General features: G+C 42.6%; 1 protein-coding gene across 1 annotated transcript in view; it reads left to right on the plus strand.

Moving 5' to 3' along the window:
* Positions 1 to 25,932, plus strand: part of KIAA1328 (KIAA1328 ortholog) — a 256,258-nt gene that overhangs the window by 26,085 nt on the left and 204,241 nt on the right. The window contains exon 5 of the mRNA XM_032779841.2: positions 2,152 to 2,267. Coding sequence (XP_032635732.1) covers positions 2,152 to 2,267 — 116 coding nt within the window. The remainder of the gene's footprint in view (positions 1 to 2,151; positions 2,268 to 25,932) is intronic.

A 25,932-nucleotide genomic window follows, 5' to 3' on the forward strand; every position in this document is an offset into this window, starting at 1 on the left:
CTTGTGTGTGAGTGTGGCGGGCAGGCAGCAAGTTTTTGAGGGTCTAGGGGTGGCAAATTTGTTAATCGCCACTAATTGTAAGTGCTGTCACCTCTTTTCTCTCCATCTTTTCTGCTTTTTCCCCCCTGTCTCATTTGTGTGTGTAGTTGCTTTCCTTTCCACTGTTTGTTCTCTTCTCCTCTCTTGCTTTGTGGTTCCTCCTCCCTTTTTCCTACTTGCCGGAAAGTGACATGCTGCTTGAAGTGCAGGCATCTATTACTGGCTTTATGGAGCTAGACCGTGTGTGGTACTGCAGCTGAAATGAGTGCTGTAGGTTCAGAAAGAAGACGCTAATATTGGTGAGCTGCAAAAGCCTGAGCCTGAAATGATGTTTGCTGTTCCTGTAGCTAGTTGCATTAGAGCTCTCTGTGGGAGCAGGGTTGGATGACAGACATATGTTCACTTATTCATAGCCATAGGAGCAAATATTAATGTGACCTGGGGTGGATTCAGGGTCATGTAGCTTTCTCTACATTCACTGAATTCCTCCTCTGGTGTGTGCATCCCCCACATGAACCAGTCTTGTGGTGAACTACATTGGTGAACACCACGACTGTGTAGAATTGTGTAGGACAAGAAAATGGGCATAGGCCCTTTGTTGCTGGAATGATTTGACACCACAGTCATCTCTTGCTATGTATGATATAAAAACTGCTCTTAATGGTTAACTCTGGAGCCTCAGATTGCCCCACTCTAAAGGTAGTGTAGATACAGGGTCAAATCATCCCCTTATACTTCTATTTTCTGGCCTTGGGTTTAGAGAGCAGGGATTTGAGCTTTAGCATCAGCCTTGTCAGGTAGCTACTTCTCATTCTGTACAATCTTTGTTTGAGCTATAGTTAAGGCTGGGGATTGGAGCCTGGCAGGTATCTCCTGGCCATGGCATTCTGCCTCACCGCCACTGTGGATTTTCCTGTACTGGAGAATGCTGACCCAATCAACATTTCTGTGGCTGCTCCCTGAAATTTTGAAATACCTTCACGCCCCCCATGGGAGAGTTAGGGTGCTACATAGATGACAGAGCCTGTTCCTGATTTCCCTGAAGATCTTGGGACATCCGGTGAGTCTGGCAACCTGTGTCTTCCCATTTGTCCCAAGGAACAGGCCCTGCTTCTTGCCCCGAAACCACCTCCTCCAAGCAAAGTAAGCTGAAACGTGGTCAGTTTCTTGGCCTTTCTGCACATTGTGATTTGATCCTGTTACCTTCTGCATGACAGCTGTGGGTCTGAACATTGGTAAAACACTTTGAGATCCTTCAGCGAAAGGAACTACGGAAGTGAAGAGCATTATCTATGTTTATTTGTCTAAAGCAAATAGCATATTTTGGAGAGCTTTTACAAAGTCAAGATTTCCAAGCCACATTTTTAGCATAGGTAGGAGGATAGTCTGTGGGTAATAATCTTCAGCCTACACAATGCCAGAATAATTTGGGTGTTTTCCCCTTCTCTTTGGAGTTCTCTTTGAAATGAAAAATAAATTATCATTGCAAACCTTGCTTATGTTGTCATGTTTTAGTTGCTGTCCAATTATTTATACCAAGCAACAAGATACAAGGCCTCATGGCCAAGACAAAAGCAATTGCTCATGTATTAATACCTAAGCATTTGGCAAAAGAAAATCTGGTGTCTAGAAAACTTATTTGGTGAAAAGACGTGCAAACAAACAATGTTTTGCTTGTAAGATTAGAAATGGAAATATGTTCTTAAACTCTTTCTGTCTTGGGCCCTGATCCTACAACTGGATCTGTATGGGTAGGCTCTTTACTCTTGTATGGACCTCAGTATGGCTCCATTATGATCACAAGGTCAGTCTGCACAGATCTAATTGCATAAAGCTTTGGGTCCTTGCTTGGTAGTTTATATGCAGCCCTCTTCCCTGCCCCTCCAAGAGACTAATCTACTTGAAAAGTTTTCTTGCATAAAGTCACATGTATATTTCACTTCAAAGTTGGGGGAAATTGCCAGATGAAGGCCTAAATTGGTTACGGGCGGAGGAGGTGGATTGATGACGGATAAAGTTTCCCTGGAAAGATTGGAAATTAGGCACCATGGTCATGGTAATGTATTCTATTTCGTTCTGACAGGGCTATTGGTCTCTCTTTAATCGTTTCAGGGTAAGTGAGGAAAAGGAAGAGACAGAGGAACGACTGAGAGCAGAACAGGAGTCATTTGAGAAGAAGATCAGACAGCTAGAGGAGCAGAATGAACTTATCATCAAGGAAAGGGAAGATATCCTTTTAAAAAAAAAAAACAATGTGCGGTGGGATTCACTGTCTGAAATAACAAGTAAACTGCAGAGAAATAATTGTTCTAATTTATAGCAGGGAATAAATCTGCATGTGCTGCCATTCAAAAGCAATCAGAGATGACTTGTCAGCATGTGCTGCTGGTTCGTTTGAGCTTGAAACTGAGCCATCCAGCTGTTCCTGTGATGTTATTTTGCTATGAAATAGATATTTGTCAACTACAAACGACAATATGGAGTTTATGCATTAAAATATGGTTATAGATTTTTTCACTTAATCCTGTTAGAGGGTTGTAATTGAGGGCTAAAGCTCCTTTCACATGGTTTTCCACTACTTTCAGTGTCCAGAGACAGAATTTACACTGAAAGCATTAAAATAAAATAAACCTTAAGATCAGGGGTTTGGCCAGCTCATACTGGCAGAGGTTCACAAAGTAGTATTAATGGAACCAAATGTTTTAAAAAAAAAAAAAAGAGTAATGGATCCAAATTATGCAGTTTAGACCTGTATTAAATATTGAAAAACCCATTTGGGTCCCATGCTGGACTGTGATCTGCACAGATCCATGCACTGGGGTCCGCCTGCATGGATCAGATTGCAGGATCAGGGCCTTGGTTTATAACTAGATTGAGCATACAGGGGACCTCTGAAATACATTGGAGCCTTGGTCTGTCTTGTATTCCATCGCCCAAATCCTTGTTCTTACACAGCTTCCTTTCTACTTTAAACCTTCAGAAGGCTAACAAATAATTCCAACAGGGAACACAGGAGAGGGTTTGATTAATACAGTGATGTTAATTTTGATAAAATAAACTGTTCTCTGTACTGCTGAATGATTTGCTGACTATGATGTAGCTGCTGAGAAATATCAAGACACGTGTTTGTGCCACAAAATACAACAAATTTGCAAAGACTATTCTAACTTCAGACTTAGCTTCAGTGGGACCACGCTTTTGCATTGATTTCAGTAGCGTCAGGATTTTGTGACAGAGTGTTCTAGTTCTTGGGTCTTAATGTTCTTATGAATTTAAATGAATTCATACTCTGGGGGAATATTATCTGTATTGGTGAATATGTACATGTAACTTCCATTAACGCTAATGACTGTTAGTCATTGGGAAGGAAATATACCCCCCCTTTTTCTTTTTTAACCCTTTACCAGAAATGGATTGTTCAGTCATAAACGTCTTTTCCAGGAGAGGTCTGGCAAAGATGGCAGACTGGTAATACATGCAGTTTTACACTATATAAAACTATAAAATCTATGAACGTAAAATGAGGATATAATTTAAAACAATATAATTTTAACAATGGGAACAGTTATCCATCATACGTGAATGATTCAAAATCTTCCACATAACTCCGATCAGTTAATTTCATACCTCTTGAAGTCTGTTCCAGTGCCTAGGAGCTGTATAAAAGACCTACTGAAGTTGAATACAAATTCTTGCTATTTGACAAGTAAAGCGATACCACTTCAAGTTCTGTTTAAAGGCATGGGGAATTTATTTGCATAGCTGGTACCAGGAATATATTGATTTAAAGAGAACCTCTGAAGCCTGATAGACTCAAACTTTGACCTACCTTGTTCTTTTTTAGAAAACTTAATGTAATTAGTTCTGTACTAACAAACCATTGGATTCAGCTGAGCACTTAGAAGTGCCCCACAATAGCAAACTAATCTCTCTAGTCTGTTAGAGGCAAATATCAAACCAACTATAGTTTCAGCCTTCCTTGGGGTTAATTTGAATATCAGAAAGAAACTACTGTGGAACTTATACATTATTTTGGCTTTCTCTTTATAGAGAAATGGCTTTATTTTCTTAGAAGCAATAACTAGCTCAATGAGAATGCACTTGGCTGTGTAGTAAATGGCTCAATTCTAAGGAGTTCAGAGGGAGTTCTGGGGGACCAGGCTGTTCGAGTACTGGTATGTAAATGAGCCAGATTCTGTTTTGACTCAGGGTTGCATGGAAGAAGTTGAAGGGGGAATTCATTGCTGAATTACACAGAAGTCACATTGAATTAGTGAGTTACATAGAATTTTGTATTGCGCTTTGAGCAGTTTCTCAGAATAGGGAGAAACGGACTTATGTCTTTATTAGAAACTGGTTTGAACCGATCTCATGACTGATCACTACTATTTGGTTAGAGAACTATACAAATCAAAACCTTTGAAAACATGAGACTAAAAGCTTTTTTGACATACTTAGTGGCCAAGGCTTGAAAACACACTTCAGTTGAGTACTTTCCATTGGTGGATAAAATTGAACAGATGACAGCCCTACCCAGTGCTCCATCTGAATCACTGGCAGAGTATGACATAATGTTCCCAACCATAAGAGGGCACATATTGTAGTCAGGGCTGGTAGCACCACTTATTTTTAAGGTGGTCTAGCACTACGCATTATAAAATCCTCCTTTCAGTTGCTCATAGCTTTGCCAAACTCTTATTTCTTTCTCTTCCTTCCAAAAGCTGGGGAGGGGTGGCCTGATTTTCCAACTAAGACACTGCTCCTGGCCCAGTTGGGGAACACGTCCCCTCCCCTGATCTTTGATACTTGGTTATAATCTTTTAGATAGAAGTCTGATAAATGTTCCAGTCATATGAAGCAGATAGTATCAGAGGGTTAGCCGTGTTAGTCTGGATCTGTAAAAGCAGCAGAGAATCTTGTGGCACCTTATAGACTAACAGACGTTTTGGAGCGTGAGCTTTCGTGGGTGAATACCCACTTCGTCAGACGCAGGTCTGACCAAGGGGGTATTCACCCACGAAAGCTCACGCTCCAAAACGTCTGTTAGTCTATAAGGTACCACAGGATTCTCTGCTGCTTTTATGAAGCAGATAGTTGCTATCAGTAATTTAGGGCCCAAATATGACCTACTTCCAGACACTGGGGAGATAGCCTCTATATTATAAATGTCTTCTTAAAAGACAACTGTTTTTCCTGTAGTGATGGGCACCTTTGAAAAATGTACAATAATAATTCTGTCATTAAGAAATAAGTGGCACTATTATTGCAAGTCTTATTAAACCAGTGTTTGTTGCTCTGTGGCCTCTCTTGTTGGCTCAGCTGCAGCAGATAAAATTTGCTTTTTCTTCTGATGATGCTAAGGCATAAACATGGAGGTAAACCAACTTCAAGATTTTTGAGAGTGAGGACTGGAATCAACATTCCTCAAATGTAAGGGAGGGGAGAGGAAGAACCTTTATATAATGAAACTTCTTCTGGTTCTCGACTGTAGGAAGAAAATTTATTTGACAATAACTCTTATTCCCTGTTCAAATGATCAGTGTTTGGAGGGAAAAAATGGGTTCTTAGTGGATGCTAAGTTTCCAGACTGAATTACTCCTTTCCATTTCTCCTTTATTCAAAATATTTTTTGCCCATCAGCCCTATAGACCTCTTTTAAAATTTTTACATTGGCAGTGTATCTGGATTTCTTTACATCCTTCAAATTATGACAGAGCATGATCTGCTGCTTCAAATCAACAGTCAAGCTTACATAACAAATCCTTGTCACTATTAATTCAGCTAATCTGAGATTTATCTTTAGTGCTGTGCACATGTATGGTTTTTAACACTAACTGCTTAAGGCTATTTTTTCGTACTGACTGGTTTCACAAAAGTTTGACAAATCCTTTACTATCAATATTACATTGTTATAGAAACATTCTTTTAGGAAAGGTGAGATTATAGAATGTTAACTTGCTCAAAGGATGAATAGATTCACTTCTTATGTGGTATCATCTGAAAAACCTTTAACGAAATGAGGCTTCTAGTATAATCACAAAACTATGCATTTCTATAGCTCTCATGTGAAAAGCACTAAATTATCTGCCCAACACCTCTGGAATGTAGGATTAGCCCCAATTTTCCAAAGGAAGATCATAAAGAAATTAAGTGACTTGCTCAATGCCATTCACTTAGTTGGTGGGAAGAACAAGAATCAGTGTTGAGGATTTTCTGATCCCACCCTGTGCTGTGCTTCTCTAAATCTCATAGATTGCACCTTCATTTTTAAGATAAAAGGAAAATAAATTGACTTTTATCCTCCATTTCCCCAGCCCTGTTTCGGATGATCCCATATATAGAATTGGGTGTTGCTGCCAACCAAGAAACAGAGGATAATAAAGATAGAGCCTTTACACAGGATCTTCTGCTAACCCACATAATTTTTTTGTGTTTTGGGGCCTAGTTATCAGATATTTGTGCACGCAATTGCATTCCTAATTTGCATGCTCTGTTACTGCTACAGGAAATGGTCAGAGGCGAACATGACTGTTTATGAAATTACCTGATTTGAGTGCACAGCTGTGGTAAATGCGCATGTGAATAAGCTGTGCAAGTTTGCACATGCATCTGACAGTCATGCCCTCTAGCTCTCCTTCCTAAAGTTCATACCTAAGTTCTATTGCATGTGTCTCTTCCCCCATTCTGCCTGGCCTTTCAGGAAAGAGATGAAAGGCAAGAAGGAAAAGACCTGAAACAGAAGAGGAACTGCTTTTTGCAGGAGTTCACTGGGAGCTGCTGGGTACTCAGCACTTCTGAAAGTCAGGCTGCTTATTTGTGTATCAAATAAGGAGTTAGGTTTCTAACTTCAAGCATCAGTTTTTGAAAATCTTGGCCTTTGGCTTTAACTGTCCGGAATTCAAAAGAAATCTCTAATATTGGACCTCACCCTAACATGAATCACTTTTTTGAGCTATGTTACAGAGCTTATTTGATGAACGGATGCATTTTCAGCGCTTCAGAGTGAATTTCCCCCACTGGGTATTAGAAATTGTTTAAAGAGCGGTCTCTCAGAAAAAATCCTGATGTCAAGGTTTTTGTTACTCTTTGTCTAGATTTAATAATACTGACGTTCAAATCCACTGTTGCAGAATGACTGGAAATTAATAACTTTTTCCTCATTTCTGTTTTTCAGTTTAAGGGAACTGAATAGCCATAGCTTATACTGTTCAGTGCTGATTGATAGTTTTTTATTGTTTCCTTGCTTTCTAACGAATGGATACATGCTACAGTGATAGAAGGTGTTTGATGATGAGAAGATGATTGGGAGGGGAGAAAGAGGAGGAGCAGAAACAATGACAAATTAGTAACTCCGCATTCTCTGTCATTCATAGTGCCTCAGTCTTTGAAGGTCCTTCCCTTAGTAGTGATACTGGCTTGCCACTAGTCAATATTTCCAAGCAACCATTATGGTCTATTGGATAAAAGCTCAGCATATTAAAAAGTCCCTGAATATTTATATGATAGACCATAATGGCAGCACCAGTTAAATAAGATATTTATTTAAGAACTTGTTATATGTATTTAGGAACTTGTTAAACGTATAAGAATTAGTCAAGGACTACTGGATAAATAATACAGTCTGAAATCTTCATGAACTCCTAAACTAACACCAGGCACAACCTACATTAAAACAAGTGTTTAAACATATCAAAGCTTATAAATTCATTTAAAGCTGAATGTTTGGCCTTAATTAAATCCCTCTTGCTGATAGACTGCAAATAAATACTTCAGAACAAAAGGTAACCACGTTGTCTGTCACTGGTGTTGCAATGTTTAGGATTAACCAGGGGAGTTTAAAGTCTATCAGCTTTTACTATGTATAAATCAGAATTTTTAGAGTAAAATTTCAAAGCATTAGTCAAAAACACCCCGTGAAACCGGTGGGAGCTTTAACGTTCGAGGTACAGATTTTGTCTGTGTGATTTGCCTTTTAAATTCATGGGTATGGTTTTGGGAAGAGAGAAAATGAGCTAATGGCTTTGGGATTCAGATTGAAATTTTTGGGACAGTTTTGCTGGCTATCCTTCCGATGCAGGAGGAGGAACCCTCCCTCATCCAAAAGCCATGGGATAAGACTTCATGGAGTCTACCTTGGTGAATGATGACTGCTGCTTGCTTTTTAACATTAGCCCCAAAGTTTTTACACATTTCAGGCAGGCCATTCATATATTAAGGTGATCCTTGAGGCTGACACTAGAATATTTTTGAGCCACTGTTTTGGTGGCTGAAGACAATGAGTCATCATCCTGTAGTCATTGGTAGCAGCCCACAGGCTGTACAGTACTCTTCATATGAGATACCAGGAATCTGTCTTCATGCTGGGAGCTGAGTTGCATCTTGCACAGGTGTAATATTCACCTACTCTGGCCATTTTTGATCCTGAACCAAAAGCTAGATCCAGAGCGTGCCCATCTATAGATATTGTCTGAAATCATCTGAGATAGACCCTTGCTGTGAAGGCAGCAGTGAGATCCCAAGTCATGTGCAGTCACCCTAAAGAATAACCCTACATAGGTCAGATAAACTCATTCCATTCTGGAAAAACTGGTGTTTACTGTGGAGGACATTCACTAACTGCCAATTTAACCTTATCCACAGAAGTATGCAAACTAACCATGCTACTTACCTGAGTGGATTGTTCCAACTATTCTTTCAATATTGCCGAACCTTTTCAGGTGAAACATTGCTAGATTTAGAGCTGTGACTCCCAGAACGTCTTTTCTGAGTTTTATTCTACTTGGTAACACTTGGACCCACATGAAAATCCAGAGATTGAGGCCTCCTAAAGGAAGCACAAATGGCAACTGAGATTGTTAATTGCTGAAGTCTGTTCTGTAACAAATTGACTAGAAATGTGGATTTAGAGACATTGACATACTTTATTGTGCCAAACTCAATAAAATTTGTCTGCTTTCGGTCCTCAGTTGTAATGATCACATTGGGCTGACTCTGCTATTGGTGTTGCAGTCTCCCTGAACTATTTTGGAAAGTTTAAACATTTCTTACATGATTAAATGCACTTTCAATAAATCAATCCCATAATAATTGTTGTTCAGGAGAGTTCATTATTCAGTTTAGTGTTTTAAATTACTGTTCTTCTTTAAAGGAGTCTTCTGACGTAATGGTTTCAGCTAAATCCATTTGCCATACTCTGCCTTGTAATTACTTTAGACTTGAAGAATAAAATGAATGGGTTTATTATTAATCAGTAGCAATTTTGTCTTACTGTTTTTAACCTTAGAATGGCCTTCGCTTGTGAAATAGTTTTAATGGTCTAGATGACAAAACACTTCCCCCCTCTCCCTTAGGACACAGGGGTTCAGTGAAAGCAATGAAATCTGTTTTTTCCCCAACATTTGTCATAGTGATTGTAATTGTTACTGTGCATGTTAGCCTTACGGGGTGAACAAATTAGTTTGCTTTTGTATGCTGTCATCCTCTTGGTCTCTCTCAGTGCCTTCGTGTCTGGTCTTTTGTCTTTTAAATTGTAAGTTCCTCAGGACAGGAACTGCCTCTCTCTGTCTTAACAGTGGAGAGAACATTGTCTGAAATGAATTGTAGTTATTTATTTAACTTTGATCGAGTGGACTGTATGATCTGTCTGTACTCAAGGATAATCTTGTTCCCTGTTAACTCATGCCAGATGAAAAGAATTAGGGCTTGTGTATATGACGATTTTAAGCATACTAAGCTTGAGTATAAATCTACAGTGCTCTAGCTTCTTGTGAAACTGTGGACCCTGCTACCATGTACTAAAAGATCTGCAATATGCTTTGACCTACCACTCTTTGAAGGGCCACACGGCGAGCTAGTGTGCTGTAGATTTACACCCCACCTTGCTGCCTACTAAGTTAACTTACCACATTTTTTCCCCTCTTTCTACACTGTAGGATTCTACAGTCCAGTCTGTAGTCTTGTTGACTTTGCACTTATGGTGAGAGATCCATAGCCTATACAGCCACCTTTGGTACTAGAATGCAGATTTGAACACAGATGAATTGCTCTGCTAGCATAAATCACCATTTGATTTCAGTGGGGCTCTGCCATTGGTGCAGGAGTCCTTTCATGTACAGTAATTTGTAGGGCTGGGATCTTGTTCAACGTCTGGCCTTAATTTTAAATAGCGAGAGGCAATACAAACTAATGGGAAGACGTTTCCAGCTTTGTGCTTATTACCGTCTAGTGGGTGCCAGAATAGTATCTAATTTTCTGAGGATGCTTGGAAAACAAAGACGGGATAATTGTGAAATGTTAGACACTGGATAAATCTCAGCTTTTAATTTCCAGAGGGGTTCTATAGCTTACACCTTGCTATGCCGGCATTGCTTTGTTTCCAGGTAGAATTGTCGTGTTTTGAACAAGAAAGTCAACAACTTTTTGAAAAATATTAGGGAAATAGAGCAACCAACCAAAGAAACATACACTGTGTTCCTGAGAAGTCTTAATTCCAGTGTTCTCCAGGAGGTCATTAAAAGTATAAATGTAAAACTCTGGATGGAATTTACCCAGCCAGAAGAGTATCTCAGAACTCTACCATCTGTGCCCTTGCCACTTAATTCTGTTTTCAGTACACCGTCATGTTTTGGCTTTGAAAATAATAATTTTTCTTTCCATGTCCATGTTTTTCAACTAACATACTAGATCAAATTTCAGTTTTTAAAAATGCCTTTTTAATGGTGAAAATCTTTTTTTATTGGTGGTCACACAGCTGCTTGCATTGTAAATATGTCAAAAGTTTTATATAAGGTTAGCCCGTCTTGGGACAAAAAAATCCCCCAAGGTTATAGCACAGGGAGTACAGTTGTAATAATAAAGATTACGTTGCTGATAAGTTCCCCTCAAGGCCCCATGATGGTAATTCCCCTATATTTTGTCTTTAAAGAAAACTGCTGAGAGGCAATAATTTTTTTTGTATGTGTCACATTTTCATTAATGCATGGTAATTGATGGAGTTGCAGTGACTTGTAACAGTAATGAGTTCTAAACATAAGAATGCACTCCTTTCTAATAAGTGAGCACTGCTGGGGTTTAAAAGCGTACTAAATCAGTTGCTTTAGTGTGAATTTATTAGTTTTTTTCAGCATTAGCTTTAATAGTAGTTATTTACATAAGCGTACATCCCATTAACCGCCATCAGGGCTGGAAAACATGCTGAACTGTTCATATTTTCATATAATTATTGAACATAATGGTTTCATTTGCATTTCTAAACAGTGATGTTTCTGTCAGGCTTGGAAATAGTGTCTTTACGCAGTCCCTATTTCACATCCACTTATTTGACATCGTTAAATTTTATGCTAATGTGCTTCCCTAGAATATCATCAGTAGGACAGATGCTTGTGCTTTAATATACAAATCAGAGATGCTTTTCCCTCCCCCTTGCCTGAAGTGCAAAGGAAATAAAAAAAAAAGCATATCTGCACTTTTTAGATATAGTTTGTCTCACTCTAAATAGCTGTATGAAGTAAAACTTCATTCTCAACCTTAGCAGTCACTCTAAAATGTTTTTACAAATACCTTACTTAGGGTGGGTGGGGAATTGCATTTTCCTTGTGGAGGAGATAGTACCCACGAAGAGGACTACTTTGTATATCAGCTCACTTTTCATGTATAAAGCAAGTTATCAATTTAAACAAACTTCACCAGGCCTCAGATTTACCATCTTAATAATTGACCACCATTGAACAGAGGCTGCAGGATTGGAGAAGATGACAGTTTCTGGAGAGAAGACCAGGGAACTGAAATGCCCACAGAATATTCTCATCAATTTGTTAGGTTTCTTTAAAACACAAAGTTGTCATAATCCTGTAGGTGTTGGCGAAATCACCAGTTTAAGGGCTTTGGCTAATTAAAAGGTGGTGGTTACCCTTTATTACGTATTACATTATTGGTGTCACATGCTTGCACAAGAAAAGTTCCTGCCACAAAGAGTATTGGTCAAGCCCAAAGTTAAGACAGTAAAAGCAGGCAAAGATAACAGTGTAGGCAGGCTAGTGCTAATAATAACAACTAAATGATGAAAGGGAAGTTTCAGAGTAAAAGATCATTTTTATTTTTAAAAACAAAACACTCCTTATTTGTTCCCTGTGAACTCCCTTCCTATACCTCTGCTCTGATTGTGGGTCTGGAAACCATGCTTCTGAAAGATGATGGCAGGTGCTCTTTGGTATAGCCATCGTGTTTAGTTATGTTGATAGGAACAAATAAGTATCCAGCTATGCAGGACATTGTAGGAGGCAGCATGGCCTCATGGAATGAGCATAGGACTGGGAACTAGCAACTCCTTAGTTCCATTTCAAGCTCTGTCACTAAACTATTGGTGTGACATTGGCCAATTTAATTCACTTCCCTCCTCCACAGATGGGGATAGTACTTACCTGCCTTCCAGGGCACAGTGATGATTAATATTTGTATATTATTCTTATTCAGTGCTGGTTCTTAACAAATCATGTGCTAGGCCCTGTACAGGACAAAGATAGAGAAATTCCACAACCCCCAAAAACTCAAACAAAAAAGCTAGGATACAGGGAAGATCAAAAAAGAGAATACGTCAGACAGATTTGTCCTTGTTTTTTATACAAAACTGTCTCCCTTCTTTTGGAAGAAGTGATTCTTCTTCGAGTGCTTGCTCATATCCGTTCCAGTAGGTGTATGTGCCACGCGTGCACGTTCGTCGGAGAACTTTTACCCTAGCAACTCCAGCGGGCCGGCAGGTCGCCCCCTAGAGTGGCGCTGCCACCAAGAGAGAAGAATTAACACCTGGGAGACGGCTGATAAATTTAGGGAGCTTCTCCCACAAGATGCTACGACAAAGAGTTCCAGTGCCCACTTTTGGACGACAGGCAAGGTCGCGCGCCAATTTCGCTGCAGGCTCGTGGAGGTTGGACACAAGCAGACTCAGGCCAACCAGGACCCGCCTCGGAGTCACTATGGCGCCGCACTCTCTGGCTACAGGTCTCTGGTCTTTCCTCCGGACTCTCTATATATCTATTCTTATATTACAGGACCATATTACCCGTTTGAGGGCCAGGGCCCTGGTTTTCTGACAAGACAGACCCTCGCCTACAAGTCTCAAGAACAATAGGTCATTATGCGTGCCCTAGGGATACACACGCCAGTAACAACATGCGTCGACGGTTCACTGCGCCGCAACCACACAGGCAGAGCCCTTCCCGCAACCCAGCAAAGAAATACTTTGCCAGGAGACGCAACAGAAGTGGCAAGGCGCCAGACATCTGGCAACCAAGGGGCAAAATGACAAGGTTCCTCCAACCGTCCTCCGGTCCAAAAGCCAGTCCTTTTGAAGGGTGCGCCGGGGCGCTGTCCCAGTGTTCTTTCCGTGGATCATCCCTCCTTTCCACCATCTCTCCTTCTTCCCTCCGGCGGGTGCCAGCTTACTACAATCTGTTGGGTCCCCGCAGCTGCGGCTTGGGTACCACCTGCCAGTTTGCTTTCGTTCCTGCCCTCCGCCCCCTTCCTCGTCCCTGCTTCAGGGACCACTGCACGACAATCCTCCCGAGAGGTTGCAACGCTCCTCGTCAAGGGGGGGCCGTAGAGAGGTGCCGGAGGACAGACGGGAGGGGGTTCTAACTCCCGTTAACTTTCTGACCCGCAAAAGCAAGGGAGGTTCGTCGACCCATCCTTACCTCCGCAAAACTCACAGATACCTACTGAAGTGAAGTTCCGCATGGTTTCCTTTGAGGGACCATGTATTCCTTCCCTGGATCCCGGAGACTGGTACGGCCGCCCTCGACATGCAGACGCCTATTTTCATATATCCATCTTTCCCGCCCCATCGAAGGTTCCTTCGCTTCATTTGTCCGGCGGCCACACTATCATTCACGGGTCCTTCCGTTCGGATCTCCATGGCGGCCCCGAGAGTGTTCACCAAGCATGGCCGTAGTCGTCGCCTTTCTTTCGTCGCAGTCAGGTACACGTTTCCCCTACCTCACGACTGCTTTATCGCGGGGACCTTCACAGGATCGAGTCCGGGAGCACGTCCAAGTGGTTAGACGCCTTTACTCCCAGTCTTGGGCGTTGCTCAATGCAGAGAAGGTCCACTCTATCCGCCTACTGCAGAGGATAGAGTTTATTGGAGCCGTTCTAAAGACTCTACTATAGCCAGGGCGGTCCTTCCTTCGGCACCTGTTCACTAACGCTGTCAGCCATCATCCGCAGGCTACATCAGCAACCCTCTGACCTCCCTGCGCAACTTGCCTGACGCTGTTGGGGCACATCGCCGCCTGCAACTTTCGTCACAGCGCACGCCGACTCCGCTCCGGCCCCTGCAATTCCTGGCTCATCTCAGCTCCGTCCGGGCCAGGCGCCCGTTGGACACGGTAGTCAGCGATTCCCACAAGTCGTCCTCTCTCTCTCTCGCAATGGTGGCTTTAGATAGTCCCGTCCTATTCGCGGGGCTTCCATTTCATCAGCCCCCAGCCCTTCTTGTCCTGACCGACGGATGCATCAGATTGGGAATGGGGGCTCACACTCAGGACCCTCGGATCAGGGTCGCTTGGTCTACTCCGCGGAGCTCGCCTCCATATCAACATCCGGAGTTGAGAAGCGGTCCGCCCTGGCTTGTCTCGCGTCCATCGTCAGATCCAGGGCCGCTGTGTTTCAGTCCTTTATCGAACAACACAAGGCGGTATGACACAATGAAACAAGCAAGGCGGAAACGAAATCTCCTCTTCTTGTCAGGAAGCAGTGATAACTGTGGGACTTTTGCATAGCCCATCAATGTCACCTGATTCGCTTCCTACTTGCCCGGGGCTGAAATACCCTGGCGGAAGACCGTCTCAGCCGGTCCTTCAGCTCCCACGAATGGTCCCCTTCGCCGGACCGTCGCCCTTCAGCTACTCTTCCCACCGGGGAACTCTTTGCAACAACGCAGAACAGGAAGTGTCCCGATGTTCTGCTCTTTCCAAGGGCCGGCGAGCCGGCTCATAGAGACGCGCTTTCTAATTCCCTGGCAACGCATCTCTTCTATGCGTTCCCTAACCCGTTCCTGTTTAGTCCACAGGTCCTTCTGAGCGCGCAGGGACAGGGCCCGCTTGATTCTGTGCTACCGGCATGGGCCCGTCAGCATTGTACTCTCTATTGCTGGACCTGTGGTAGTCGACCCGGTTCCCCTGCTCTTCACCTGGACCTGCTCACGCAGGACCAACGGCTGCCTCTGTCAACCCGGACCTCAGTCGCTGCACCTCTCAGCCTGGCTCCTGAGTGGCTGACCCGGTCCGAGTTACATTGCTCTTTCCCCAGTGAGCAGGTACTTTGGGAAAGTGAAACCATCTAACAATGACGACATACGTAGCCAAATGGAAACGTTTACGTGCTGTGGGCGCGGTGGAACGCGCTTCGCATCGCACGATGTTTCCATCGCAGTGGGTTTTATTACCTTTTGTTGCTCAAGGAAACAGGCTTGGCGCTGTCCTTCTCGTGTTCACTTAGCGGCCAATACTCCAACCCTTCCACCCAGGGAGTGGACGGCCGCATCGTCTTCTCGCACCCAACATGGGGTGTCTTAGATTCCTCAAGGGCTGGACGGCGCCTTTCCCCAGGTCCGCCACCCAGCCCCCTCTGGGATTCACCTGGTGCCTGTCCATCTCTGGTCCTCCCCCGTTTGAGGCCGCTGGCTAATGTGTTCCTCCTCTACTTGTCCTGCGAAAGACGGCAATTTCCCTGGTGGTGATCACTTCGCATCGTACACGGATCAGAGCTCGCGCCCCTCTTCGTAGATCCCCCGTATATGATGTTCCATCGGGAACAAGGTCACTGAGGGCCCACCCGGCATTTCTTCCAAGGTCGTCTCGGCCTTTCATTCAACGAGGACAATATTCCCTACCTGCTTCTTTCCGAACCGCACTTGGTCTTGCAAGACAACAGTTACACTCCTTAACGTGCGCAGAGGGCGGCAATCGCCTTTCTATATAGAGCGAACCAAATCATTCCGTAAGTCCACCCAGCCTTCTTTGTCGCCATCGCTGAGCGAGTTAGAGGGTAACCAAGTCTCCCTCTCAGAGGATTTCCTCAGGGTGACTTCCTGTATACGGACACTTTACGAATCCTGGCCCATCTCCCTCCGGGCAGAGTACAGTTGCACGTCTACCAAGGCAGCCCAGCTTATCGATGGCGTTCCTCGCACGAATACCATCAGGAGATCTAGCAAGGGCAGCAACCTGGTCCTACCGTGCACCCTTTGCTACCACATATGGCTGGTCCAGCAGTCCAGGGGATGAATGCGGCCTTCGCTCTGCTGTGTTACGCACGTGACCTCTCACTCCGACCCCATCGCCTAGGTAAGGCTTCGGAATCACCTAACGTGGAATGGATAATGAGCAAGCACTCGAAGAAGAAAAACGTTACATCACCTTTCGTAACTGTTGTTCTTAGGGAGACGTGTTTGCTCATATCCAATTCCACACCCGCCCTCTCTTCCCCGAGTAGCCGGCAAGAAGGAACTGAGGAGCGGGCGGGCTGGCAGGGGTATATATCACCCGCCATGGCGGCGCCACTCTAGGGGGCGACCTGCCGGCCCGCTGGAGTTGCTAGGGTAAAAGTTCTCCGACGAACGTGCACGCGCGGCGCGTACACCTACTGGAATGGATATGAGCAACACATCTCGAAGAACAACAGTTACAAAGGTGAGTAACCGTGTTTTCTCAAGGAGGGAACTGAATACAGATAGGGTGGTGGGTTGGTGAACTGGAAGAGAAGAGGTATGTTATGTATAAGGAGCCATGTGGGCAAACTGTGATGGTTGTAGCAGGTGACATACGCTGATTGGTTCTGGACTTGTGAGAACTGCCATTATTTATACACAGTGAATAACTTGCTGGTTGCTTTGCAGACAAATATGGAGACAAGATCCCTGTCTGGAAGTGCTCACAGTATAGGACCTGATTCTGTAAAGGGATCTGAGCACTACAATCATGCTAAGTACTGTGGCAACTAGTTTTTGGCAGCATAAAAGTACAGTTAGGAAAAAAAGCAAACCAAAAATACTAATCCACTTCAGTTCTGTTTTTTTCACGCTATCCTCAAAATAGACTTCCAAAGAACCCCTGGTTCTGAGCTGCAAATCAAGTAACTACTCTTGAGCTAACAGTTGCAGCCGGTTTATTAGAGCTGGCTCTTTGGAGCCAAGATACTTCTGTTTAAGCTTTGGTTCCAGAATTAAAGTCAGACCATCCAACCAAGTGGGCTGTAAATTGACAAGTTTAGCTGTTAATTTCAGCTAGAGTACTGGGAAGTGTGAAGAGGGCATTTGCAGCATGCAAAAGACTGTTGGACTGCAGAGATTCTGAACTGACCTGTTGTCAATTTATCATTTTAATCCTGGAAAGAGGGCTCTAGGTAATTGGCAAGTATCCTTATTTTAATATGCAGCCATAAAAAGGTAAAGTACTGTGATTTTTGATATCAGAAGATTAACATTTTGCCTTAAATAAAATATGATCAACTGGCACAGAATTAAAAGTAATAGAACTGAAATATTCAAACTGTGACTCTAAGGTGTCAGATTGTGCATAAGTGTGACAGTTTAACTGCTAAAGTGATTTAAAAATGAACTAGCTGAAGAATGTATATAGCGAGTATTGAGAATAAAACATTATAGAACAATCAAAGCTATCAAAACTCACTCAAACACTCCCATTTTTAAAAGCCATGGAATCAAAAGGGAAGGCTGTCTACGTGGGGCTGCAGCTTGTCTGTGCTAATGCAGGTGCAGAAAAAGCGAAAGTTAATATTCTGTGTTGGCATCCCACACTTTGATTTCAAGCCAGCCGGATGATTTTTATGCTCGGGCTTAATTGCCGAGCCAAAACTACTCTCTCGTTCATCTAAAAATGACTAGCCCAGTAACTCTCATCTTCTTTCCATGGTCTGCAGCAAGGGAGGCTTCCCATTGTCCCAGTACTGCGTCATTTCTGGTAGATGGGTATGCACTTGGAGAGATGAAGCCACACGCTTCTTAGTTGATATTTATTTAAGGTGTTGTGCAGCTCTACTGTGAAATTTGGTTCTGTAAAAATGGCACTGTAGGGTTGCATGTTTGTCACTCATTAATTTCCATCTGTAATGTGCTTTTCTTTTAACTAAAAATAGGTTTTCTGACTACTACTCTTGCAAACTCAACTTGGACTCTGAAAAGACGAGCTGTCTTCTCATGACTGGCTGGAGATAAGGTTCTGCAGTCCCAATTAGGAATTCAGTAAAACCTGTGTGGTTTATTTTCAGTGGGTTTGTACAGGTGCAAGTTATTGAAGCTTAGTAAGCAATTGTGGTGATGCACAATACATCTCACACTTTCTCTTAATTGCTTATGTAACCTCTGCCTGCTTGGTTTGGCACTCTGTTCTGTTCTAGTGGTGGTTGGACCAGCTAGAGATTGACAACCTGCTATAGGCTTGGCTAAGAGAGAAGTGTCTCTTGGCTCAGGCAGATTTAAATATAACAACTCCTGCTTTATGAGCCAGAGGTCCCAGGTTTTATCCCAGCTGCTGACACCAAGAGTCTGTCAGCATTGGGGCGGGGGTTTGTCCAGGATTTCAACTGGGGAGTCTCTAAAACTCAGGATGTGCTTTCCCAGCCAGGAAGAATATGTAACTGATGCTTGCTTGATATGGCAGTCTGTCCCCTCTAGTGGTGACTAGACCAGCTATCAAATGATGAGCATGTGACACCCTTATTTAAGAGAGCTGCCTTAGCGCAGGTAGTAGAGGTTCATGTATTAAGCTTCAGAGGTCCCAGGTTTGATACCAGCCACTGACAGATCATTATACTAACCTGAGTAAAAATGTTTGGTAGTCACTACAGTCAGCAGGTCTGAGTTTGAATACAGACAAGGAAGAGATCAGTGGGGTAGGAAGTTCCTGTTTTTACATAGTCACGTCTCAGGACAGAACCATATGTCAGTGATTATCTAAAGTGATTATCTGAATAGGGCCCTACCAAATTCATGGTCCTTTTTGGTAGATTTCATGGTTATAGGATTTTAAAAATCTTAAATTTCATGGTCTCATATATTTAAATCTGAAATTGCATGGTGTTGTAACTATGGGTGTCCTGACCCAAAATGTAGCTGTATGTGGGGGGAGGGTATTGCAAAGCTAATGTATGGGTGTTATGATATTCTCACCCTTACTTCTGTGCTGCTGCTAGTGGCAGCTCTGCCTTCAGAGCTGGGCAGCTAGACAGCAGCGGCAGCTGGCCAGGAGCCCAGCTCTGAAGGCAGTGCAGAAGTAAGCATGGCAATACACTGACCCCTTTGCAATAGCCAGATTTCATGGTCCGTGACGCATTTTTCTTAGCCATGAATTTGGAAGGGCCTTAGTTATGAACAGAGGAGTTAAGGCCCTAAGGGGGCATGAACTTTTCCGGTTATGCTTGTTTTAGGTTTCACATCTGAGGAGAGAGATCTCTCTCCTGTTTGTTATAAATATTATCCCATAAATGCTATTTTTAGCCACATCAGGCATAATTTTCAAAAGCACCTAAGTGACTTATTCTCCTGAGTTTCCATTGATTTTAATAGGCACTTAGGCTCCTAAGTCACTTAGGTGTTTTTGAAACTTTTACCCATCTCTTAACATTTTGGAATAAAACTCAAGTGAATGTGGCTCTGACATCCAGCTGTCATTTCAGGTATCTGTATATGTTTCGTGAGGCCTTGCTGCCCTGTTCCAATGCAAGTAGACATATTAAACTTGCCAAGGCTCTGTGTGTTACCCCATCATTGGAGGGTGGCTTTTAGTTAGTTTTTGTTGTTGTGATGGTTTGGGAATCTATGTACAATTTATGAATTTCAATTGATTTTATGAACTCATATACTCTGTGTATAACCGTCAATGTGTATTGAATCAGCTATTTTCAAGGACCATGTCATGCCCTGTCTGGAAGCAGCTGTAGGACAACCAGAGAAGTGTTGACATGGAATGACTTTGCATTGGTAAAAGAATAAATATGCTAAAGAGATTGGCTAACTAAAGGAAGCTAGTTCTCCCAGGTTGTGTGTAGGGTTGGGAGTTGGAATAATGGAAATTCCACAGCAGAAGAGGAGAACAAATTAAGAGGCTGCTGTTAAAAAAAATATACGTGCTTTCTGAGCTACAGCAATCATCTGACTACTGGACCTGAACAAGCTGGACTAAGCTTGCTACAGGGGCAGAGAGAGAGAGAGAGAACCTGAAGGCTGAGCAGGAGGAGAAGGGTTTTGGGACTCTGGAAGGACTGGCCAAAAACCCAAAGGGCTCTTCGAGTGTTGAGGACACTGGAAGGTGTTTTTTGGATGGATCTCTTTATTCATAGAGAAAGCAGAGACAGTGACTGTGTGTGTAGGAAGTTGATTTCCTTTGAAGGGTTAAATTGTAAACCAGAGTACTGATTAGAATGGAACTCTGGGAAAGTGTGTGCTTAGTCTGCTATGGAGAGTTGGAGAGTTCAGTACTGGTCCCGGGGCCTATGGCAGCTGACCATGGAGGTCCCACTTCTGAGAAGGAGTACCAGACTGGGATTCTGCACTCTAGGAGTGAACCTGAGAAGCTAGAGACTGCCTGGACCCTGCTCAGATTTAGTGAATTTAGAAGCACACCAGATCCAGCGTCTGGATCCAAATATAGCAGTGTGGTGGGTGTCTTCAGGGAGAGCTTGACTAGGTCTGTGATGTGGTCCTAATTTCTTGCTTTTCTGTTCCCTTTTGCTTGTGCAACCACCAGACTGATCCCACAGTTATATTTATGAAAGTTTTTTGGGGAGTGATTTGTCATTTGGTCCTCCTTTTCCCCAGGGTCTCTAGCTAGTTTGGAAAAGGTCAGTTACATCAGGGGTAGGTTTAACTTCCAATCAAACCATGGTATGCTTTAGAAAGGGTTTTAGCATTTTCTCCTTGCAGGAGGTGTTGGATATCTTGGTTAGGAATCCAATATGCTTTCACTTCTGTTTTAGCCAAGAAGGGCCTGCGTCAGAGTTGCAGGTGGTGGCTTTTGGTTTTGCTTTAGTGCTTCTAAGACATCACGTTGGGTGAATGGTCTGAATTCAGAGAAGGAAGATATATTGATGGACCTATGTTTATCATATGTTTTCTGGTGTCTCAAGTCAACCTCTGATGTTGCTACCTGCTAATGGTTTCCTGGCAGTAAGAATCTTGCGCTTGAAGAGAACAGCATCAAACCAGTCAGAAGCCTGGGCTACTGTGCAGCTATGGGGTATTTTTCATTATATGCATTTACCAAATCATTGTGTTCTACCAAATTATATGTTAAGATTTTTGAGGCAGAGACAAGCCTTACCATGAGTACTTCTCCTTATGGTGTTCAGTAGTTCAGAGGCACCATAATGCCTATGTTGATTTTTCTGATACACTGGCAAGCATTGGCTCTTGCAGGGTAAGATGCGTCCTTTAAGAAAAGGCATGTGTTGGCAGCAAACCTGGAGATCAAAAGAGGTTTCCCAAAATAAGTGAAGGTGGCAAAAAGATGAGAGTTCTTGAATATGGAGCAGAAGGTCTTACAGTCTGTACCTCTTACAACCTCACACTTGGGAATTATTTCCTTTTATTTAACAGCCTTGTCTGCATTCTTGGGATTGAGAAACCTATTTTTATAGTGGTGGATTCTCTTCAGTGCACAATTGACAGTAGACTTGTGTAGCTGAAACCAGTGAGAAGGGGGAAAGTGCTGAAAGAAGAACTAGTAAGATTTGTATTAGTTCAGTATGGCCAAATGCCATCCTTCGATGTTTGCTTGGGTGCAGTCTTTACCCAGGACATTCATTTATCCATCTCAAGTAGAGAGAATTTGCCGCAGTTTCCTGTCAGCATCTTTATTTCAAACTAGTCTCGCTTAATTGACACAAAAACAATTTCTCAGCTAACATTTAACAAAAAAGTTGAATGGAAATTTCTGCAATTTATATTCTATTTAAAGAATCACTGTTTTTTTTCTTACAGCTTGGAATAGATGTAGAAAATACTGAACTCTTCTTGTATTGCTAGGGGCTTACATTCTGTGGTTCACAGGTTTGATCCTTAACTTATTGCTGGCAAACTGAACTGAAGTTGTTAACGCTTTGTCTTCAATAAAACTTCAACTTTGAGGGGAAACAAAAGTGTGTCCTGCAGCTCTAGTAGGTGGTGCTTCATGTGTCATTTTCCAATCCCTTTTGACAGGGCTTTACTCCTTAAGACTCTCTGAGATAAATTGTTTTTGGTTGGTGTCAAGGCTTGTATTTTTATGGGACTTAAAAAAATGAAATCTAGAAGTTCATGGAGTATAGTGAGGAAGTTTTTCAATGATTATTATACCAAAGATTAATCAAAAACCTATGTGAAGTTATTTTTTTTCTCAACCTTTCAGTGCAGTTATGAGTTAGCCTGGGACTTCTACTCTAAGCAAGGTAGACCCCAAACCCCTGCTTCCTTACAGTATGTGCATCCTGTGAGTTTCCCTGACATACAGGCAGTTTAACATCCTCTGGCATAAGCCTATTAAACTTCAGAATATTTAGATAGTATATTGCTGCTCTATGTTTCCATACGAGCAGATTTTGCCATTATCTTGCTTCTGTTTAGTACCACCCTACAGTAGATACACATATGGAATACAGGTAATGTATTACATTTATGCCATTGTAGTTAAGGGTCATTCATCCTTTCAGTATTTAAGCTGTGGTGTACAGGGGTGGTTTGGTAGCTCATTGGAGGGAAAATATTGGTTTGGAGCAACCAGGGAAAAAGCCATGTTTCATTAGTATTAAGTAATATTAAAGGTGCCTGAAAGGGGTAACATTGATTTAAAAATCACATTAAAATTTTATCTGTGATTCTGTTAACACCTTAGGTAGCACTAAATACATTTTTAAAATCCAATTTATTTCTCTCTGTGCCGTGGACTTTGTGTATTTGTCTCAGCTTCGATAGTGAAGTCAGTTTGTTGTTAGTCTCCTCAGGTTCACTGTGTGGCAAACACTATAGAAGAAGTGCCTCTTTGGCTAAAAATCAGGCATTTGGTGTGCTGAGATTACCATGACTAGCGTAAAAGCAACAGTTTTACTGCTACCTTGCCCTAATCTGTCTTCCCAGATGTTTTGTTTTACCCCCCTGTAGTGTCTTGTCAAAGATGAAAATAAATAGCTATATGGTCACGGACAATCTTACATAAATATATGTGTGTACAGTGCCTAATATAGTGAAACCCTCATTTTATTTTATTAGTAATTATTTTTTAATAAAGGGGAACCTTTTTACTGGTAATGCTTATTTGTATAATATCTAAATTTAGGCAGATTTGAGTTGACCATATATAATGCCTTTACAGTAGACATGTAAACATTGAACTGTTAAAAGTTCCTCTCCCCAAAAGCCTACAGTCTGAAGGTGAAGACGCAGTAATACAGAGAAATACAGAACAGAACAATATAGAAAGGTCTTTAAATCTAGATGTCTCATGGATCAGGTGGGTCTTCAGGAGGTTTTAGAAGCAGAAGATGGAAGGTAGCTGGCAAATACTGGCTCATATGTTGTCCCTTATTGAAGTAAACTCTTGGGAAGAAGCTCTAAGGAAGAAAATCTCGAAGAGTTCCTTGTGGAGTCCCTTATGTATTATTTTGTGTGGGGGGGTGGTAGTAGTGGAGGCGTATGTGGAATAGTGTGTTGTGGCCCCTGAGGGATGCGGTTGTGGCAACCACAGAGATCCATGTGAGGCCTTGTGCTTTTGCGTTGGCTCTAATTTAGAGCCCCTACCCAGGCTGTCTGGAAATACAGCTCAGCTCCAAAGAAGCCATCAGGGCTGCCTGACTCCCTGCTCTAAAGAAAAGATAATCCAGACCCAGGCTGTATAATCTTTCACCTAAGATGTTCCAGAATGGACAGGGAATGGGGCATGGCCTGACTTGCTTGTTTCTCCCTGTGGCGGGTTCCCCCCACCCCCGCCCCCTCGGACTGGTTTACCACTGAGCCGGCCTGTCCCACCAGTCTAGGCTCCCTTTACACTGTATTGCTGAGGCAATCCAGCCAAGCCCTCCCTCAGGCTTCAGACTGCACTTTACCAGCACACATACAGGCAGGGACGCACCCAGATACACTATAGCTATACACACAGATGCTAAGATCAGCTTTGCATGGGAAGGCTTATCTAAGGAACTGCCTAGTATTCAAGTGCACAGACCCCCCTGGAATGTGAAAACCAAAAAATTATACCATTTTGCGCTGTACAGCGGAAGCTCATGAAAATTCGCCCCCCCACACAATATGGAGAGAGAGATGCACAGCTTTTGGCCCCAAGTTATGATTTACGCACACAGTGGGTTTAGATGAAACAAGTCTGTTCACTACAAAAGATAGATTTTAAGTGATTATAAAGGATAGTAAACAAATAAAGCAGATTACATAGCAAATAAAGCAAACATGCAATCTAATCTTAATATACTAAAGAAACTGGTTATAAGTAGCAAATTCTCACCCCAAATGTTGTTTTAGGCAGATTGCAGAGATTCTTGAAGGCAAGCTGCACTTACTTGCAGCTTAAAACTTCAGATATTCTATTCACAGGCTAGACACCCTTCTAGCCTGGGCTCAGTCCTTCTTCTCTAGTCCAGTCTTTTAGTTCTCAGGTGTTTCTAGCAGTCCTCTTTCTTGGACAGGAGTCAATGAAGAACAAACCTCGATGATGTCACTCCCCGGCCTTAAATAGTTTTTGTGTATGGCTGGAATCCTTTGTCTCCCAGTGTGATTCCCACCCCCGGTTGGAGGGAAAAATACTAGTATTATCATGGAGTCCAGTACCAGGTGACTTGGTCACATGTCCCTGCAGCCATAACTCAGAGGCTGTTTGTAGTGTTCCCAGGAAAACATCCCAGTGGGAGATGATTGGCATCTTCAAAGACCTAGTCCCTAATGGCCCTTTCCAACAGGCCATCCAGGCTGATTGCATTATGTCTAGTGGATGTTCCCCAGGTGTAAACATATTTATAATAGATGCATAGACAATATTCCTAACTTCAGATGTAAAAATGATACATGCATAGAAATAGGACAGTCATATTCAGGAAATCATAACCTTTCCAATGATATCTCACATGACCCATCTTGCATAAAATACATCTTAGTTATGTCATAATCATATCATAACCATATCTCTGAAGAATATGGGGCATAGTGTCAGACTTCCCATATCCACCACACCCCTTGTCCATTTAAGGTAATAGTGCTGTGAAGATTGCCACAGGCAAAGCATGCGGAAAATTCCTACCATCCCTGCAGTCCAGATCTGTTCTGATGGAGTGTGACAACCCTGATCCATATAAATTAATAGGACAACACAAGTACTCCTGGCTAGAAAATGATTCACTTACTAAATTCAGAGATCAATGTGTGTTATGTTCGATGACTGGGTTCAGCAAGCTGCTTCTTTATTCTGCTATCCTTGTCTTCTGTTCCTCATCTATCTCCTTACTGCTGCTTGCTAATTCAGTAGTATTGAATTTGGCTGGGGGAAAATTTGTCGTGTTTGAGTAGTGTCCCTTGGGGTGTTCCACTTCCAGTGTGCATAAGCCTCTAGAGCCCTTGATCAGAGATTTTCCATTAGCAGTGTACATTCAGCCTGCACAGGCACTATATGGCTTGTTGTGCTGAACACTGAGGCTATGTATGGATGTGCAGGTGAACAGCCCTCAGTTTCCTTCTCAACTGCCTCAACGTGAGAAGGAGCCTTGGCGTGTCCTCCTTGAGTGTTGTTTGTTTCAATTAGTTGAGTGGTTCTCAAATGTCAATGCACCGCGACCCTCTTCTGACAAGAAAAATTACTACACGATCCCTATGCCCTGTGTTACTCAGAATAGTTAGTATTTTAAATA

Source organism: Chelonoidis abingdonii, chromosome 6 (assembly GCF_003597395.2).
Source record: "Chelonoidis abingdonii isolate Lonesome George chromosome 6, CheloAbing_2.0, whole genome shotgun sequence".
NCBI lineage: Eukaryota > Metazoa > Chordata > Testudines > Testudinidae > Chelonoidis > Chelonoidis abingdonii.